Source organism: Clarias gariepinus, chromosome 13, assembly GCF_024256425.1.
Source record: "Clarias gariepinus isolate MV-2021 ecotype Netherlands chromosome 13, CGAR_prim_01v2, whole genome shotgun sequence".
Lineage (NCBI taxonomy): Eukaryota > Metazoa > Chordata > Actinopteri > Siluriformes > Clariidae > Clarias > Clarias gariepinus.
Window position 1 is genome coordinate 2,233,565 of NC_071112.1, and position 16,170 is coordinate 2,249,734.

At 36.8% G+C, this 16,170-nt stretch overlaps 1 protein-coding gene across 2 annotated transcripts in view; it reads left to right on the forward strand.

Annotated features, from left to right (window-relative positions):
- LOC128536368 (leucine-rich repeat and fibronectin type-III domain-containing protein 2) overlaps positions 1-13,744 on the forward strand; it is a 134,549-nt gene extending 120,805 nt beyond the window's left edge. Inside the window, exons 4-6 of one of the 2 annotated variants that reach the window (XM_053510593.1) lie at positions 2,274-3,669; positions 12,348-12,621; positions 12,824-13,039. In XM_053510593.1, coding sequence (XP_053366568.1) covers positions 2,294-3,669; positions 12,348-12,621; positions 12,824-12,928 — 1,755 coding nt within the window. In that variant the 5' untranslated portion in view covers positions 2,274-2,293 and the 3' untranslated portion in view covers positions 12,929-13,039. Of the gene's footprint in view, positions 1-2,273; positions 3,670-12,347 lie in introns of both variants that reach the window. The other variant, XM_053510592.1, reaches the window with a different exon arrangement.
- Positions 13,745-16,170: the final 2,426 nt, after the last annotated feature.

Below are 16,170 nucleotides of genomic sequence, written 5' to 3' on the forward strand. Positions count from 1 at the left end.
CTTAGGTGGTTCAGCTGTAGCAATGCCTTAAACTTGTACTGAAAAGTGGCTAATAACTTCCTAATCTATGTGAAATTAGATGACATCACAGTGAGTGATGTCATAGTGTTATGCCTTTTTTCTCAGCATCAGGGGCATTTTGGAGGACTTAGTATATTCAGAAAGCACGTTGGTTGTATGGTGTGCCCAGGCAGCAATGGCGCAGGTGCTTGGGCCCAATCATTGTTGGTTGCAACTATTATTATTATTATTATTATTATTATTATTTATAACATCAGCTCATTTCAAAGAGGGCCTTTTTATTATAATTAAAACCTCCTTAAAATAGTCTTGTATAGCTTTACAAGAATTGTGTTTCTTTGTCAATCTCTTTTTTGCCTCGTGGTAACTTTATTATTTCTATTGATGAATCCCGAACATGAGCAACTGCGCCACATCAATACCCAGCAGGCATGTTTAATTTATTCCACTTTCTCTTCAATTTGTCTGCCATGACCACAAGACTAAGCTGCCAAATCAGGAGCTGGGGTGACTGACACCTGTAGTCCTGAGGGGTAGACTGTGCCAAGTTGCAGTGTGTTAGCAAAACTAGCCAGGCTTGCCCTGATGTTCACGAGGCGTGCTCTAAATGAATCTGTAAATGAGACATGGATTGGCTTTTTGGAATGGTATTCTAGTTTCGTTGTTTAAAAAAAATTAATAAAATTAAATTAAAAATAAAATTAAAAAAATATATAATTACACACACATATATATAATGTATTTATATATTTTTTACATTTATTTTTTCCTTTTTTTTGCAGTAATATGTCATTCTGGCATAAACGTATGACCACACACAATGATTATGTAAAAGCATTAAAAAAGACCTACTGGAACCTTTTTATCTATTGTGTTTTAATTGTTACTTTACAATATTTCTTAAGGATTCTTTATTCCCTTGGCTTTAGGTCAATTATAGTCTAGTTACATGTACTATATTATTCTTTAGCAATGTGGGATATTCTTTTTTTTATTTTTATTGTGATTATCTAAAGTTACAGCTTTTTTAAAATAATTAATTACCTCATTGCCCCTTTAAATTGCACATTCCTGCATACCATTTCAATGCGTATAGTCTAAAGCGCAGCATCTTTTTTTTTTTTTACCGCAGCAGTAACTTTAAAATGGCACACAAAAAACGTCACTCATAATTATGAGTTATTGTAAACCCACTATGTGCATTTGAAAGGTAATAGGTGATGGCTGTGGGATCAAGATTAATGCATTTTCTTTCCTCTCTACTGGGATTTCTGTGTCATCAGAGCAGTCCCGCTGCATCTTCAATCCTGCTGGTTATTAAAGAATCATTCCAGTGGAAAGCTGATTAAAATTGATTTAGGGTTTGGGCATAACTGGATTTAATGATAAAAATGTCCGGGGGAATCATTGGATGTTATCTAAAGGTGAGACTGCCCGTCTATTTTCTTAACGTAAACAGATGATGGGATTGGGGGGTGTAGTTGTTATTCACATGAATGAAGATACTGTACAGATAGTAATAACCTCAAACTCCTGTGACACCCCTAACCTCCAGAAAGATTTAATTTTCTAGTAGCGTTCTAATATTCAGACATTGAAGAATGAAGGATAAGGTTCTGAAAGCAAGCAAAAAGAAGGAGAGGTCAAAAAGCTGGAATGCCTGGTGGTTTCTTGGGTATAAAAACAAATCGCATTAAGTGTGAAATAACAATCATAATAATAACATCAGGTTTATTTGCTGACATTTATCAAAGAAGGTTTTTTTTCCCGTCCTTAAGCTTATAGATATGTTCCTGAGATCTAATCAAATTTGTATAATAGGAAGAAAAAATGTCTAACTGTTAATTATAGGGATCCCTCAGGGATAACTTAGATTAGAGTTCCACATATAGTTTACTTAAAATTTACTAAAACATGTACAGTAATTATATTTGACTTAAATGGTTGAAGATACATTGTCAGTGATTTTATTATATTTTCAACAAAACTCTCCCACCAGAATACTGTATATCCTATACGATGAAAATGACACCTCTATGGGGTATCTATTGTTTCCTACTGTAAAAAAGAGACAAATGCATGCACATACTCAGTGTAATCCATAAGCATAACTGATTTGGTTCTACTCTGTAGAGTGCTATTTCAAACCTGTCACTCTTTAACAGATGGGCTTTGCAGAGATATTGACCCAGAATGTAATTGCTGTGTTTTTAAGGGCAGCCTAACCTGTTCTTGCTTTTTTGCCTTTTCAGGCCTTTGTACATGATCTACCATGGCCAAAGTGTTCTGCAGTCTCCTGCTTCTGGGAACTACAGTGATGACAGCCACTGCATGCCCCAAGTACTGTGTCTGCCAGAACCTGTCTGAGTCTCTAGGCACCCTGTGTCCTTCTAAGGGCCTGCTCTTTGTCCCGCCTGACATTGACCGTCGGACTGTCGAGCTGCGTCTGGGAGGGAATTATATTATCAGGATTACGCAGCAGGATTTTGTCAACATGACAAGTCTTGTGGACTTGACACTTTCCCGGAACACCATAAGCTCCATCCAGCCTTTCTCTTTTGTGGATCTTGAGACTCTACGCTCGCTCCATATGGACAGCAACCGCCTAAAAGAGCTTGGCTCAGATGATCTGAGAGGTTTGGTTAACTTGCAGCACCTCATTCTAAATAACAACCAGCTGGGTCACATCTCCAAAGAGGCCTTTGATGACCTGCTTCTAACACTGGAGGATTTGGACCTGTCCTACAACAACCTGCGGAGTGTACCCTGGGAGGCCGTTCGCAAGATGCTTAACCTGCACCAGCTCAGCCTTGACCACAATCTCATCAATCACATTTCGGAGGGTACTTTCACAGACTTGGACAAGTTGGCCAGGCTTGACCTAACGTCAAATCGGCTCCAGAAGCTTCCACCAGATCCGATATTTGCACGTTCTCAGAGCAATGCGGTACTGAGTACTCCATATGCCCCTGTGCTGTCTCTAAGTTTCAGTGGAAACCCCCTTCATTGTAATTGTGAAATTTTGTGGTTGCGACGGCTCGAGCGCGAGGATGACATGGAGACTTGCGCGTCTCCTCCGAATCTAAAGGGGCGCTACTTTTGGTATGTGCGTGAGGAGGAGTTTATCTGTGAGCCGCCTTTGATTACTCAGCATACTCACAAACTTCTGGTGCTTGAAGGACAGACAGCCAGCCTACGCTGCAAGGCCGTGGGTGACCCCATGCCTTATATACACTGGGTGGCTCCTGATGACCGACTTATAAGTAACTCATCACGAGCCACTATTTATGAGAATGGCACCCTGGACATCATGGTCACTTCAGCCAAGGATTATGGCACCTTCACTTGCATTGCCTCTAACGCTGCAGGAGAATCCACAGCCTCAATTGAACTCTCCATCATTCAGCTGCCTCATCTCAGCAACGGTACAAACCGTACCTCACAGCCCAAGTCCAGGCTGTCTGACATCACCAGCTCCACAAAAACCAGTAAAGGGGAGACCAAACCCCAGCCAGAACAGGTGGTATCTGTGTCAGAGGTCACATCTGTCTCTGCCCTGGTTAAGTGGACAGTGAGCAAAACAGCTCCCAAGGTGAAAATGTACCAGCTCCAGTACAACTGCTCAGATGATGAGGTCCTGATTTACAGGTAACTGTTCATCTTTGCCCTCTTATGAGTCTTATGAATACTAATCAGTTTGGAAGTCTTCTTCATCCCCCCTCTGTCTCCTTCCACTCTACTTTAGACTAAAACCCTAAAATAATTTCCATTTACCTGTAGCTATTTTCTGTGTTTGAATAAATGTTTGGTAATTCTCAAAACAATGCTTTGCATGATGTAATGATAGGTCAGCATCATGTAATACAAAAACAATAGAACATTTTATTTACCATCCTAAATCCTTTATCCCTACTTATCACCATGCATTCAAACAATTGTACTTTTGTCTTTCTTGCACTGTCCAACATTTCTTTCCAATATGTATAGCCTACAAACACCCTACAATGTTATCCATTTACATTTAGCCATTTGGCAAATGCGCTTATCCAAAGTGACCTAAAATACTAAAAACATATATTTATTGTAAATGACAAATGCTGCTTTATACTAGCTTTTTTGGCAGAATAGCAAGAAAGCTCCTCTAACGGCACACGTTTTTTTAACGGTACGAATTCACTGGAGGAACCAATAATTTATGCTACTTACTTCCAAGCTATGATTTTCCTGTAATACAGTATATTTGTTCACAATTCTTTGTATACTGTATCTAGATAAGAGGAAATAACGGTTTATCGCATTTTATTTCAGTTGTTTCTCAAGGGGAAAAAAATATAGGTAGGAACTAAATTTGTGATTAAGGAACTTGATGAATGTAAAACAATGGGTGTTCAAGTCAAAACCGGGACTTTTTTCTAGTCCTTTTTTTTAGTGCTTAGAAAGTTTTCTCAGTACACCAGAGACATGACCGGACTGCCTGCTTTAATGCCCGAAACATCAGGACTGTATGTGGGACGTGGCAATAACTCCCAGACGAGTTCCTGTGAATGTTCCTCGGGAACGACAGTAGCAGTCTCCGAGCCACGGCGGCCAAGATCATCATTCAAGGGCGTACTGCTGTCTTTTAAACATTCACACCTTCATGTTTTATATCCGCCAAGAGTCTTGGTTGAAGTCTTATGTAAATGTTAATTGGTTTTATTAATTCATTCATTCATTCATAAGAAATAGCACCAAAAGCCCTGGTTTAAGTATATTATATACAGCTCACCAAAGGGTTGATCTCAAGAAATGGTTTCAGCTAGGTCAGTAGTTCTTAATACAGTAGGTTCGGTTCAGTACATGGTGCTGATTGCATCCATTTGTAACCTATAATAATAATCATCATCTTTTTTAATTGGTTCCTCACTCAGAAGAATGATCTAGACCTTTCTGACTCGTGTTTGTGACAAACGTGTTTATTTTTTTCCATCAATGCCGATTTTCTGTTTTTGAAATGAAACATCATATAATCATATCATTATATTAAGAACTTATTCTTTTTTATAAATTCTATTGACAAGCAGTCACCTATCAGCAGTGTGCGCTTGTCTAATCTATATTTAACTGGTGGAGTGGGAGTGGGTGGTGGAGGATGTTTACGTTAAGTGTTATGTAAATCACAGGGCCTACCGTATGAGGAGTGTGTGGGAATAGCAAAAGATGAGATACCGTGAAGTTTAAATATGTTTCTGTATGTCTGGGTCATAAACCGCAGAAATCATATCAGTGAACCCTTTCATCTGTTAATTCTGATATACTTGTCACAGTGGCTGAGCAATATACTACATATTAGTAACTGCAGATTTCTTTTAGCGTTTTCTCACCAGCTGTTATTCTTTTGAATAATACTAATACTTGAATCTTCTCTTTTTATTTGCATGCATCAGTTTGTCAGCTTGTGCTTGTAGCATTCCGCAGTATGGAGCTAACTGCTTGATTAATGTGCATTGCTCATTACATATGCTCTTTCATTTTTTGGGTATAATTAATTACCAGTCTTTTCTTCTTCCAAGAATAATGAAGGTAACGACTCTTCCCGTTAGTCATCTAAAAGCCTATTTTAATAGCTTAATGCTACAGCGAGACAGCTTTAATGTTAACAAATAGCTTTTTTATTTTTATTATTATTTTTTTTTAAAAAGGGTAGTTATTTTTTCTAACAACTTCTGGTTGAGTTGAAGAAGTTACACGTAAGAAAATAATACAAATTTATTATGCAAAATAAAAAAAGAAAGAATACAAAATGGTAAAGTATTGCGCACAGCAAATACGAAGGTTGTTCAAGTCAAACCGGGACTTGTAATGAAATAGTGTTAAAAAATTATTGACAAAGTGGTGTACTGTCGCCGTGCACCTTCAGGGCCTGGGTTTGATTCCCGGTGAGGCTCGATTCCCGTCTTTGTGTGCATGGAGTTTTCAATGTTCTCCTAGTGCTTGGTGGGTTTCCTCCAGGTACTCCGGTTTCCTCCCACAGTCCAAAGACATGTAGGTTAGGCTAATTGTCCTTAGTGTGTAAGTGTGTGTATGTGTGTGTGCCCTGCGATGGATTGGCACCCTGTCCAGGCTGTACCCCGCCTTGTGCCCTAAACCTCCTGGGATAGGCTCCAGGTCCCCCCGTGACCCTAAATACAGGATAAAGTGGTATAGACGATGAACGAGTTAGAGTGAGTAAATACTGGCTTCGATAATTCTTGCTTCGTGTTAGGGATTTTTGAAAAATTAATACTACATCAGCATTTTTTATAAATTTTATCATTATGTAAATGGCTATGGTGACAGCAGTGACTGAGTCTGTAAGTAAGAGAGGAGCACTCTTTCATTTTGTTCAAAAATTAAACCTGAAGAAATGGCAGCAGAATGAAAAGAGCGGCAGAAGTAAAATTTACTGTAACCACGTTTCAGCTATAAAGTGCATAAAAGAGACAAAATCCTAAACCCAGCAGTATCCCCTGTACACGTGCTGTTTTTCAAATGACTCGCAGCCCATCAGAAAGTTGGTTTTATGTTGGAATATAAACTACATTTTTGATATTCTCACTCCAATTTGTTAAGAGTATGTGACAAAATGTGTATTTTTTTCTTTTTTGCTCTGGAGTAGACAGATAACCAAGTACAATGGACTATATTTTTATATTATCCCCTGTTAAATCCCACTAAGGTTAATCTCTTAGAAACATGAGTACTTTATAGTAATGGGGTCAGTAAATAAGTGCAATAAAGTGCATAACCTGGGCAACTATGGAAGATTCTGATAAAAACAATCTGCACTATAAAAGTTAGCGCCCCCTCTTTAAATTCTATGTGTTTTTGTGTAAAAACATAATAAAAACCATCTGATCATAGCAAATGCAACCTTAGAGAAAAAACAGGTTATAACTTTCACCATGCCATTATTTATTTTACACAAATGAAGCCGAATCGTCACTCTGGATAAGAGCGTCTGCCAAATGCCTAAATGTAAGAGCAGAAGTTTTGGCAGTTTGCTGGTCTGGAGCATTCAGGTATGTGTTAAGACAATGCCAAGCGGGAAAGACATACAGTAAGCAAAGGTCTTGCACAATAATCTCCAAGGATTATAAACCCATTTCCAAGTAATTTTGGAACAACATTCCACAGTAAGAAAAGTTATTCACAAATGGACCGTTGCCAATCTTCCCAGGAGTGGACGTACTTCCCAGCACATTCACCTCAAGGTCAAACTGTTTAATGCTCAGATAAATACGAAAACCCAAGAGCTTTAGTACATCTCAGAACCCACAGGGCTCACTGACCATGTTAAATGTTAAAGTCCCTGATGGCACAATTAGAAGAAGACTGAAAAAGTACAGTTTGGGAGGTTTGCAAGATTTGCAATTGAACAAACCACAAGGCTTCTGGAACAATGTCCTATGGAGATATAAGGAGGCACTAACTTGTACAGATGACTGTATTTAAAATTATCCAGTGTACGGTAGGAAAGCGCTGTCGCCTTGCACCTCCAGGGTTCGATTCCCGGCCTGGGTCTATTCCCGTCTCTGTGTGCATGGAGTTTGCATGCTTGCATGTCTGCATGGAGTTTGCTCTCCCCGTGCTTGGTGGGTTTCCTCCGGGTACTCCGGTTTCCTCCCACAGTCCAAAGACATGCAGATTAGGCTAATTGGCATTTTCAAATTGCCAGATATTAAAACTCAGCAAATGTTATGATTTGCTCTTTATTATAATCCATAAGGTTTTATAAAAGACACAGCTTTGATTTTTTTGTTATTTCTTTACACCAAACGAAGGGAATGCCTTAAACCTGGTCAAACATCTGTTGGACAAACTTCCTGACCTTTTCAAGAAAGTCTAAACCCGACTAGTGATAGTTGACTAGTTCACTCACAGTACAATAATCAACGGAATAAATATAGCAGTGAATGTATTTTTTTCTCTTTGCAAAACATTAGACGACAATCTGACATAGCCTAGTCCTAGATTATGATATATATGAAATATGATTATTGGAATCAGTCTCATTAATTTTTTTCTGCATATGATATCTCACAAACTTGATGCCTTTTGCTATGACAGATGTATCACCTTAATAAATCTAACCCATTTTTTAAATATAAGGTTAGTACCTCTGTGTGGTGTATAAACAAACAAACAAAACAGGAAACCGCTCAGGTCCAGGGACTGTACTGAAAATGATAGACAGAAAAGTCATTCAGGAAGCCTGGAGAACTATTTCTCACATCTATATTTAAAACACAAGAATATTCAGCTCGTTGGAAGCAAAATATAAAGACATGAGGGGTGGGTCAAGAGTTTTGCACAGTACTGTGTATCGTGGATGTTTTTACATAATAGATGTTATACTGTTATCTAACAGACTACAATTCAATACATTGATGTTTACATATTCCAATGCATTTTTCTTTTGATGTCTTAGTTATTTATGGCATTACATGTGGGACATGAGAACCCAAAATAAGTGCAAACCAGCATAAATCCAATAGATGGGTACATTTATCTGGGGTAAACATGTAACTTTTTTTTTTTTTTTTAAGTATACAGTATTCCACTTAGTTTAGTCTTTTGCTAGTTTTAAAAAAACTACACCAATCAAACGTAAATACATTTTTTATCCACTGAGGTCGTGAAACTTCTGTAGTGAGACTTCAAAATTGGCACACACTTCTATTCCTTAATTAACAGCACTTGAGATTTTTTTTTCTTCTTTTTTTCATAAAGCACAAGATTTTTTTTTTTCTTTTTGTACAGAGTTTATTATAGTCGCCTAAATACATTGTGGAAAATTAATTAACCATATCCAAAACACTACTGGCTTCCAGTGGCGTCTGAAGCTGATATTAAAAAGGTGGATGAAAGCCTTTAGATCATTGAAAGATTATTTTTAAGTAGACAAGATGGTAGGTTTTTGATTTGATTCTGATCAAAAAAAGTCCTACTAATCCTAGTGCACATTTACAGTATTTACAGTATGTGTAAGAAAAGGAGTTTGGGGTAATGCCTCCTAGACTGTACAGTTTGAGGGGCGTGGAATATATTTTATAAATAAACAAATAAATAATGTTACAGTATTGCCCTCATGTATAAGAAAAAACATAAATGGGTCTTTCAAAGTTTCTATTTTATACAATCCAGTGATGGAATTGTGATTTTGGATGAATAATGGACTTCTGTAGAACGGGTGTATGGTGCAGTCAATGTGTCACACTGCTGATACGGCAGGAATACGCTGTTGACCGAAGGATAAATCACACTCGCACTTCCACAGGCTCGAAAAAGATAAGATCTAAAGAGCATACGGTTGGAGAGTCCCTGGCAGTTCCTGTGCGATCATTAAAAAAAAAAAAAAAGATTGTTTCTAACGAGGCCTATACAGTATATTAGACAAATTTGTTTGTCTATTTGCCTTAATATGTAAAAACAGAAAGTGTTAATAAGAATCTATGCATTTTGCCAAAAGGGTTAGTTCACAAACAGCAATCATTTATGTAAACTAATGTGACAGAAGGACAGGTATTAAATTTGTTGAAAACCAGTACTGCTAGTTTAAAGGCAAATTTATATATACGCTTATTGATGGGAATTTTGCCTTATGCATTTTAATGTTTACACTTATGCTGTCAGTAGCATTTAAACTTTATTTATTTAACTTTATCCTTTTATCTTATACACAACTAACTGATATAAGCTGTCTGGACAAAAAAGTTGCCCACTCTAATATTTATTTCTGACTTCATTTTATTGCCCCATAACGTTACTGAGTCTAGACCTGAGTAACTGATCAACCCCAGATCTTAACACTGTCTCCAGAGGCTTGTACAGTGGACACTATGCATGATGGGAGCATCGCTTCATGTCCTTCCCTTCTCACCCTGACACGCCCATCACTCTGGAATAGACTCAGTCTGGACTCATCAGGTCACATGACCTTTAGTCCATCGTTCCAAAGTCCAGTCTTTATGCTCCCTAGCAAACTGAAGCCTTTTATCTGATGAGTCTCACTAACACGTGGTTTGTTTATAGACCCACAGCTGTTTAATCCCAATCCTGTAAATTCTTATCCTGGAAATGCTCTAACTTTCGGTGATTTCTACTGTCAAAAAGGTTCACACTTCAGCACTATTCTTTCAGGTTTTAACAATACATTGAACGGCTATTTATTCCAATTCCAATTAATTTACTAAGTTGATTTCTTTGATTGATGCTTTTTTTTTTTTTTTTTTTTAGCCAAACAGTATACTGTACTTGCTACTCTACAGAATTATGCATTGTGTGTGTGGCAAGCTTCAGTTTATTTGAGTGAGAGATCTGAAGTTAAATTGTTTAATCTTTTTATTTTTAACATTATATGTGAGCATTTCTCTATTATTATTATTATTATTATTATTATTATTTATTTTTAATAAAAGTCACTGCCTGCACAATCCATCTGTACAACGATCTATCCGCCTGTGCACACAAATTAGTATTTATCCCTTTTTAATCGTCGTAATTCAGAGCATAACTGTTAACTGGAGCTTCAAACCCTTCAGCAGCACTACTTTAGCCAGATTACTGATGCATGTAGTTAGTTTTGCTTTTCATTCTTTCCTTTTATCTGTGCATCTTAATTCACCTTTTCGACTAAAAAATAAATAAAATCACAGCACCACCTGGAAAATGAGACAAAATGCATTCGTGTAATTGTTTTGTTTGTGTGTAGAGTTCTCAGAAGGGCACAGTTGTCTAATCTTTTATGCTTTAATTAAAAACCTGTTTATATCTCACCAGCCAGGAATCTTCAAAGGCACACCACATGGAGATATATATACCAGAAGAATGCAAAGCTGTTGTTGAAACTGCTAAACTACCCATTACCTTTATGATTTAATTAGCCTCATGACGACGGGCCCCTTTTTTTTTTTTTGCTTGTCTTATTATTGTTTTTTTTTTTCATTGCTTTGCAATTCTGTATGTTTTTTTATTTATTTGATTAAAAGAAATTCAAAGAGTGCACAAAGGAGTACTGACATATACCACTGCTTCTTTATCATGGCTTATGATATAAGCTGTATACAATCAATCTGAAGGCAATAACAGAACAATAAACACCAGCAAAATACTTAGTGTTCAAGATATATAGTTGTTGGCTTGGCAGTATGATGCTTTACTGTAATCTGACTCAATGAGTTTGAGAGTGCCAGTGGCATGTTGCCCAAAAAAAGATGTTTTTTTAGTCTTTGTTTTTTATTTTAGGGGTACTGGGATTTTTGGATATTTTAAAACTTATTTTTTTGTAATTTTGGGACTATATAAACTTTTGCAAATAAACAAAATGCATTTATTATTATTATTATTATTATTATTATTATTATTATTATAAGTAGTAGTAGTTGTGGAGTTTGCATGTTCTCCCCGTGCTTGGTGGGTTTCCTCCGGGTACTCCGGTTTCATCCCACAGTCCAAAAAAATGCGGATTGGGCTAACTGAGTGACTGTGTGCCCAGTGATGGATTGCAACCCCATCCAGGGTGTACCTCATGCCCCGAATAAGCTCCAGTCCCCTCGCGACCCTGTACAGGATAAGTGATGTACTGTATATGTACTGTAGAATTTGTGAGAGTAGGAGAAGTGTGTATAGTAGTCGTAGTAGTGTTGAAGTTATGAATAACTGCTTGCCAAAAAAAGAAGAAAAAAAAAAGCATTACTTCTTCAGTGCTGCAGTAAAATTATTATTTCAAAAGCTCCCATTGATTTTTTAAATAATTAGAAAAGATCTTTATGTGCTTATCTTAGAATCAAACCCTTGGAATTCTTTTGTTCATTCATTCTACTTTTTATAGTCTATTGGTCATAGTTTAAAAAAAAATTGAGGAGGCTTTATATAATTTAGGGTTTTTACTTTTTTGTTATTTTGAAAAGGTTTTGTTTGTGACATAGTTTGTATAATTCTGTACAATATTATAAAGCATAGGGACAAAACCAAAAAAACTTTTTCTTTTTCTATTCTGCTAAACACTGTTAAAAAAAGCAAAATTATGTAGAATCTACATTTTGCAAAGGAGTTTAAATTAGTTCCATACATAATGATTTTTTTTTATTTGAACATGAAACTTTAAATAAAGCCAGTCCTCCAAATATCACTGTCAATAAAGCAATTAACAGCCAAACAGTTAATAATGAATACTATTTGCATCATAATTGCAATTTTGTTGTTTAGTTTGTTAAAGTTGTTTATAATGTTTATTTATATGTTTTTTTTATTTATTTGGTCTCTTCACCTGAAAGCTTTTATTCTTTTTTTATTCCTGTTTGCAGGATGATACCATTCGCCAGCAGAGCCTTTGTGGTCAACAACCTGATGCCGGGGATGCAGTACGACCTGTGTGTGCTCGCCGTCTGGGACGACACGGCCACCACCCTGACCGCCACCAACATAGTGGGCTGCGTTCAGTTTGTGACTCGTGACGACTATCCTCGCTGCCAGTCCCTTCACAGGCAGTTCCTCGGGGGGACTATGATCTTGGTGATCGGCGGTGTGATCGTGGCGACTCTCCTGGTCTTCATTGTCATCCTCATGGTGCGCTACAAAGTGAGTAGCTCTTCCCAAGTCGCCAAGCTTGTATCAGTCAGCAACACTTACTCTCAAACCAATGGTGGAATGCAGGCAGCGCAGTTGGTCAGTGGGGCTCCTCTACCTCCGGCCCCTAAAGCCATAGTTGTGATGCATGATGAGGTAGTAGAGTTTAAGTGTGGCTCTTTGCAAAGCAGCCTCTCTTCCACTTCCTCAACAGACACGATCGGCTGCGAGAAGGTGGGGCGGTACGACCCGTGTGCCGAGTCCAGCACTGGAGCTCACAGATGGAAGCACGCTCCAGCTAAAACAAGGGCAAATCTAGACCACCTGCTTGGCGCTTTTGCTTCTCTGGACATAAAAGCTCCAGCCAGAGATCCAGGTAACCGTTCCTCTACAGGGGCCATCATGGCCGACATTCTTTCAGACAAGGAGCCACTGCTGGGCCGTGGGGACTCCAGGCTGGGCCGTTTACTCAGGCTGCCGCTGGAGAGCAAGCCCAAGCGCAGTCACTCTTTTGACATGGGTGATGTTGGTGCTTCGCAGTGCCTTAGCTACCCACAGCGTATCAGCAACATCTGGACTAAAAGGAGCCTGTCAGTGAATGGCATGCTGCTGCAGTGCGACGAGAGCGAGGGGGAAGGAGATAAAGGGACACTTGACAGCTCTGAATGGGTCATGGAGAGTACAGTCTGATTAATGGCCAAGACTTCTGACTCATCTTTTGTCAGAAAAGGCCAGACTTTTGGCATCTATCCTGTTTGGAGGAAAGCAAATGAGCTGAATTTTCAAAAGAAGAGGGACTCGTAGGACCAGATTGATAGGATATGTACTGCATGAACTCCCATGTTAATGACTTTGTCATTCTGTCCATTTGATCAAAATACAAACTCCGGGTTGACATTATGAGCATATGAATGAGGGACCTCGCAACAGCGATGCCTGGCCGCTATCGCTGGAGCCTGAACCTGAGGCTCTCACTGACTTCGTTTGCAATTTGAGGACAGATGTGGATTGGATTACATATCTGATCATGAATGATGTATGAGAATCTCAGAGAATTTTTTTTTTTCTTTCTCAAGTAAGTCGATGTGCACAAATTACACAAAAAACTAAATGTGTGCATTTCATTTGATGAAAAACAAATTTGTATGAAAAAGACATGGAAAAAAAATGTGAATGTATAATAAACAGTATTTTTTACTTTTTTGTTAAATCACTTTTTTTTTATTTTTTATTTTTTGCCCATTTATTTTTTTCTTTCTTTGTAATAAATCAGATTATCAATCTTTCCCTGACTTGTTGGTCTATAGGATAGTGTTCAGATTTAATGGCTATAATCAAGTCGAATGAATATTAAAAATGGCATGTTAATGATGTCGGTTAAGGAAGCTAGATGTCATTACTGAGTGCTGTAACAGGAATAATGAATTAGCCTTTTTTCACAAAACTAAACATAAAGTTTCATCCTTTTTTTTTTTTTTATTTAAATTTTTTAATGGATCACAAAAAATAAAGGATTTGTTCCACCACTGACTTGTCCTACGGTACAGGTTTGGTAATATTGGCTCCTTCAGTCCATGTTTTTGTTGGTTCATCATTCTGTCTGTTTTTTTTTCAATTAAATCCGTCAATGATTTCTGTGGAATTTCTAACATTTTCTACGAAATACAGAAATGAACAGTTTCTGCCTCTGATACAGTAAGTTGTAAATGTGATGATAATAGGTTACCATTTCAGATCATATGTATTTTTTCTTATTTGGAAAACATTTATTTTTATATGTGCATAGAATTATTAGTTTATTGCCTTTAATACATACCATCAATCAATTATTATTTTGAATTATTTAAAGAAAATATGTAAACAATTTCATTTCCATTTCAGTTACATTTTCATGTAATATCTTTTTCTTACTGTGTTTGTGTAATAACCTTTTTTTGTTACTTGTTTTGGTTTTGATTATTTCTGTTATTTTTTGTACAACTATGTTTGAAAGCAAGGTGTACAGTGATGCTTTTATTTTCCCTGTCAACGTCGGTAAAAAGATGCATCAATGTGTGTATGTGTTGTTACATAGACAGATTTTTTTTTCTCTCTTGGGTTGTAAAAACGAAGAAAAAGAAGTCTTATGTGAAATATTTCTGTGATTAAAAGCTTTTGTTACAAGAAAAAAATATAAATATATAAACATAAATTCCTCAAGTCATGCAGTGCACTTTCTTTTTTCTTTTCTTTTATTTAGTACTCAGTATTTAAAACCTCTCAGCGGTGTGTCTAAAGCTGCAGGAGAGCTGACTCTGGGACTGAGGATATTGCCGAGGCTTAACAGACAAGATTAGACTGTAATTTAAGCAAGACTAAATATTTCCAGTGCATCGCTCTGTAACAATTAAAGCACTCATGGGACAGGCCTAAATCAGAATATGTTCAATGGATGCATTAATAAAGTATTAAATACTTAGCACATGGACACTTCTTGTGTCTATGGTAATTACACGATCGGGGTGCCCTTGGGGTCCCAATGTTGTTATTATATTTACCACTATTTATTTATTTAAAGTAATGGCAGGATATATTAAAATATGTAAACTGTTTGTTACAACAACCTCTGTGTTCATTAAAACATCAATCAACATTAGGATTTATTTAAAAAGCATCCTAAATCATATTTATTTCGTTGGACTTTTCATTCTTTTATTGCCATAATTTAAGCTTTTATTATTTTATTATTAAGCTTTTTAGTTCATTATTATTTTATTTTATTTTATTTTATTTTATTTATTTTATTTTATTATTTTTTTTGGGGGGGGGGGGGGGTTCCACAAATTAAAGGAATTGGATCCAGGAAATTTGCTGATCATAAGAAGAGAAAAAATGTGCTTATTCCCTTTTTTTACCATAATTGATAGATGACACTGTAAACCAAATTATAGAACTTTTTACAATAATAATAATAATAATAATAATAATATTTAATAATTCCCTTTAAAATATGCAACCAATTAAATAATTAAAAAAAGACCATTGCCTTCAAAGTAACCTTGTTAAAGAATGAGATGTTTCATCTGAGATAAAAATATTCATGAGATGTTACTGAATTGATGAGACGCTTTATAATAGTTTAATTAATATTTTCCTCGATTTAGCATTCAAAAATGGAATTACCCTTTTAATATTCAATTTGCTTATATTTAACATTATTGCATAACATGCTCTGAGCTGACTCAAGAACCATCAGTTTACACATTTACATAATGTATGTTTAATTGACCACGATATGCAACGGACCATAAATCCTGTTACTGCTGAACCATGGAATAACATCTTGAAACGCCACCTAGCTGTGTTTACATGACCTTTATCTTTTTTTCAGGCGGGTCATTTTGTTTGGCACATTCATGAAATGAAAGGGGATAATACTCCAACTCTTATGCGTGGTTACTACCTGTGATTAGTGCTCATCAGGGCGTAATCAGGGTCCTCGGCACAACCTCATCTCAGTGCTGTCCTTATTAAATCAAGGAGACATGCTGTGGGTTTCCAGACCATAAAATAAGCCAGCTA